Genomic DNA, 4,770 nt, shown 5'->3' with positions numbered 1-4,770 from the left:
CAGTCCATCCATTGGCGATCCTTAAAACACACATTCCTGGGAAGAGTTTCTGTTATCACCTTTTTCTCACATCTTTCTGCTGACCTCTGCATTCCTGCAGCTGCAGACTTGTTCTTGTTTGTCTAACGGTCAGCTCTTGGCCTCTTTAGAACTCAGCATACTCATTTAAGACAGCTAAGGCCCCAGCACCCAATATCTAATCTAAACCTTCCCTGGCACAGCTTGAGGCCGTTTCCTCTTGTCCCGTCCCTTGTTCTCTGGAAGCAGAGCTCAACCCCCACCTGGCTCCACTGTCCTGTCAGGGAGTTGCAGAGAGACAGAAGGTCACCCCTGAGCCTCCTTTTCTCCAGGCTGAGCCCTCCCAGCTCCCTCACCTGCTCTTGGTGCTCCAGCCCCTTCCCCAGCCCCTTCCCTTCCCTGGACACGCTCCAGCCCCTTAGTGTCTTTTGTTGAGAAGGGCTCAGAACTGGACACAGGACCAGAGGTGGGGCCTCACCAGTGCCAGGTACATTATCTCACTTAAGGGAACATTTCAGCCTTAAGGATCTTCTGTTTCCTGACTGACTGTGATGGAAAACCATCAAATCATGGGGTTATTTCAGGTAAACACTGAACTCTCCAAACGATTTTTTATCTCCAGTTCATTGTTCCCCAAGCTATGATTTAGCACCTTGAGCATTTCTGGAACAACTCTGGGCTTTGGCTTTTCCTCTCCCCTCTCCAGCACTGGCTGTTGTGGTTTCTGTGCCCTCAGGTGGCCGTAGTGTGTGGCTCCTGTGTTGCTGGAGGTGCCTACGTGCCCACCATGGCCGAGGAAGCCGTGATCATAGATAAAATTGGGACACTGTTCCTGGCTGGCCCACCACTTGTAAAAGCTGCTACAGGAGAATATGTGTCTCCTGAGGACCTTGGAGGAGCCAAACTTCACTCACAGTATGTGGAATCTTCTCAAAAATAGTACAGAATTCAGCAGATTCGGCTTTAAAGGAACATGACATTGTCATTTCAGAGCAGGGCCAAAAGGGAAACCTGTGACTACACTGGTTTTCCTTCTCAGGTTCAGGGATTTTGGTTAAATCAGCCAAATGGAAGTAAAATTACGTGTTGCTATGGGGTGAGGCAGAGACTAGACCAATTGGATTTGGATTCCCATTGTTCTGCATACTTCCTGAACAACTTCAGGCGAGTCAGTTCCTCTGTGCCTCAGAGGGACCAGCTCAGAAGAAAAATGCTATCGCCTGTTTTCCTAGTGTTTTCCAGGATACATATATTTAATTTAACTACGTCTTATTTACTTTTTATCCAGGCTGGAACCGCTTATTTTGAAATAATTCCTAAAGTTTGTTTTCCCATTTTCCCTTTTCAATATTGTTTGTAACAATAGCCTCGTGAAAATACATTCAAAGGTCTTTCTTTAGTCCAGATAAACACAAAAGTCACAGGGAAGGACTTCTCCTTACTGTGAATTTGGGTTGAATTGCACAGAAATTGCCTTGAGCTACTGCTTTCAGCTCATTCATCCAGAACAAAATCACACAGTATTTGCAGGGAGTTTGGAGAGCCACAGTACAGATCAAGGTTTTTTCCTTTGGTTTGGGCTTTCTATCAGTTTAGATTTCATTAATTCAGTGCTAATCAGTGTTGCTCTCTATCCTAGAGTCAGTGGCTGTACTGACCATTTTGCACCTTCAGAAAAGGAGGCCTATGAATGTATTCGCAATGTTATCTCTACGTTAAACTATGACCCAGTGCCAGAGGAGGACACAGAGCACGACAGTCCCCTGTACAGCTCTGAGGAGCTCCTGGGACTGGCACCACAGGACTATAGGTGTACTCTTCCTGTCAAACTGGTAAGGAGACAGGGACTGCGTTCCTTTATCCCTCTGTCTGCTCTGTCTCATAGCTCCAGATTAACAGACTGTTCTTTCTTGAAGAATATGTATTTTTACCTCATCCATTGCCAGCCTGTCCTGAGTCTGCAACAAAGCAGGATGGCAGCAATTCTGTGGAATTATAGAAAATATTTAAACTGAAATCCTGCTGGAGATAAGATACATTCTAGATAACTCTAGATTATGCCAGCTGATCCCCATCAGATCCATGCACCGTTGAGATGCTGTTGTGTCAGCATGACTTGTACTGTGTTGGCTGCCTTGTGAACGTGCACCCCTTTAGAGTCTGGTTTTCCCCTCCTCCTGTTTTTTGTTTTTTCCACCCCAGGCAATCAAGACTGTCATACAACAGAAATGCTTGACTGAAAAAACAACACAGCTCAAATTAAACTTGTTTGAGGTTGGGACAGACACTAATACTTAAGCAGAGACAGTGCTGCCCATGCCATTTTCATTGTGTTCTAGATGAGATTTAGTCTCCAAGGATGTGAATCCAGTATCTTTTCTAGTGGTGAATTCTTGCAGTTAAGGGGATTGACAGTAGAAAGCAGAGTAGCTTTGGAAATGGCTTTTAATTGTATTGGAAAAAAGCCTGAGCAATATGCAACAGAGTATTTCGTATGCACAAAATCTGTAACTGCACGTGCTGGGTTTTTTTAAATTTTTATGCACATAAACAACTGTGCTTTGAAACACTGAACTAATTCTTGAGTTGGATTTGGCTCAAAATACATGGTTGGTAATTAAACTAAACACAAATTGGATGTTTTGTGAATATTGAGTATTTAGCAAGACACCAAAAGACCTTCTGTGTTCATTGAGGTGGATTTCTTGCACAACACAGGCCTACTATTTGAACAGAGCAGAATTATCCTATTTCACTTCAATTTCTGTAATAAAATAAAATCTGCGTGTTTCTTTGCAGATTCTGAGCCGTTTGGTGGATGGAAGCAGATTCCAGGAATTCAAGGCTAATTATGGAACAACATTAGTAACAGGATTTGGCCATGTGGAAGGGTAAGGCTGTGAACATTCACAATGAATGGACACACATGTCTGAACAGCTTTTGGATCACCGTCAGGTTTTACACTATTTCAATAATATCTAGGGTTCAGAAGCGAAAAGAAATGGTTAAGGTTGGAAAAGACCTCTAAGATGATCGAGTCCAACTGTCCACGTGTCTTGTTCTGTAGGTACTTGGTGGGGATAGTGGCCAACAACGGGGAGCTGGCTCATGATGCTGCGCTCAAGGGCAGCCACTTTGTCCAGCTCTGTGGCCAGCGGGGAATTCCCATTGTCTTCCTCCAAAATACTCCTCCACAGCCAGCAGAGCCAACAAGCATCTCACAGGTATGGCATATTTGCTTCCATATACTTAAGCAATTCCTAGTTCTTCTTGTGCCTAAAGTTACCTTTTCACAGTTATTAAGTGTTAGGAAAATTGGGGTTTTTTTAAACCACTCCTAATGGTTTAAATCATGAAGCTTCATAATGACTTTGTTCTTAGATCTCTCCATTCTCTCTTGAATTTTAAGCAGGTTTGTATGCCTATACAAAATTATAGTGCTCAGCTGGCAATGTAGGCTGTAAAACCTGGAATTTAAACGTGCTTTTTACTTTGAAATACAGTTTATTGATTCTTCTGACACCACTGCACTCCAGAAAATTAGCTATTTCTCTTTTATAAAAGTGTAGACATTAAAGTACAGTAGGTTTTGTGCTGAGCTAGGGAAAGCCTCATAGTAAGACCTCCACTAGATTCCCAGATCTGCTTCTGCAGCCTTGTTCCTCCCAAGGTTACCAGCCCTTAGATAAAACCTGGCACAAATGAGTTGCTCAGTGCTGGAGGCATTTGCACCTGGTTGTAATTGCTGTGCTGATTTAAGTATTAAAATAAGTGCACAATAGGCTTATGAGTTAGTGATATGAGTTATTTATGATATGTATGAGTTAATGATACCAGCCAGTTAATGATGCTGCTTTTCTGTTGTGGAAGAAATGATCACGTAGAATTGTAAATAATATATGTTTAGAAATACAAGTTTGGTGGGGGCAGAGGGGATCTAGAATAAAGTCTTAAAGGATCTAAAATGTCTCTTTTTATTCCAGGCAGAGGCTCATTCCAACAGGCTGAAAGCCCAGGCTTCCATGATGGCTGCTGTTGCTTGTGCTGCTGTTCCCAAAATCACCATCGTCATCGGGGGCTGTTACGGAAGTGACAGCTACGTCATGGTAGGGGTGGGATCAGCCCAAGGGCTTGGGACACACCTTTCACACTGTGCTAAAACTTCACAGCCCTGCAGTTTTAAAACAGTCAGTTACCTCGATCTCTGAACTGCTTTTTAAGAAATGCAGCACAGGACATGGTTACTGAAAATTAAACATGTAAGAATGAAACATGTAAGTCCTTGGAGTTAAAACTCAAATACCAAAACAGCAGTATTGAAGGCAGTGGGGATGGTGGTGGTTCCTACCGCTGGGTGTTTGCGCTGATACAGGAGCTGTCATTAATGCTTTACAAATTCAAGGGTATTCCGTTCTGCCTTGATCTTCTTTGTGCCATCCACAGACACCTTTTGTGATTGACTTCAGTGAGTTTCATTGTGCTTTTGTTTTTTCTTTGTAGTGTGGGAGATCGTTCAGTCCAAACTTTCTGTTCCTGTGGCCTAATGCAAGAGTTGCTCTTGTGGATTCAAGAAGTTTCTCCACAGTCCCCCGAGCTGGGGACAGTGACTGTACAGATGAATCAGAGCTGAAACAGCTGAAGGCAAAGTAAGGACATTATTGCCTATTTTTGTTCATCTTACAGAGCAACACATCTCAAACTAATACAGCAAACCTGAACCTGCTGAAAAATATTTTAAATTTCTGTATAAT

The 4,770-nt window shown here is 43.0% G+C and overlaps 1 protein-coding gene across 1 annotated transcript in view; it reads left to right on the top strand.

The window, feature by feature from the left end:
* Nucleotides 1–4,665, top strand: part of LOC114072584 (methylcrotonoyl-CoA carboxylase beta chain, mitochondrial-like) — a gene marked incomplete at both ends in the record, with an annotated part of 12,371 nt that extends 7,706 nt beyond the window's left edge. Inside the window, 6 exons of the mRNA XM_027910459.1 lie at nt 755–933; nt 1,658–1,850; nt 2,818–2,909; nt 3,087–3,243; nt 4,003–4,125; nt 4,520–4,665. Coding sequence (XP_027766260.1) covers nt 755–933; nt 1,658–1,850; nt 2,818–2,909; nt 3,087–3,243; nt 4,003–4,125; nt 4,520–4,665 — 890 coding nt within the window. The remainder of the gene's footprint in view (nt 1–754; nt 934–1,657; nt 1,851–2,817; nt 2,910–3,086; nt 3,244–4,002; nt 4,126–4,519) is intronic.
* Nucleotides 4,666–4,770: the final 105 nt, after the last annotated feature.

This window comes from Empidonax traillii, unplaced genomic scaffold (assembly GCF_003031625.1).
Source record: "Empidonax traillii isolate 1590-97213 ecotype Southwest subspecies unplaced genomic scaffold, ASM303162v1 scaffold3532:size12479, whole genome shotgun sequence".
NCBI classification, from domain to species: Eukaryota; Metazoa; Chordata; class Aves; order Passeriformes; family Tyrannidae; genus Empidonax; species Empidonax traillii.
This window is presented reverse-complemented; position numbering and strand designations above follow the sequence as displayed.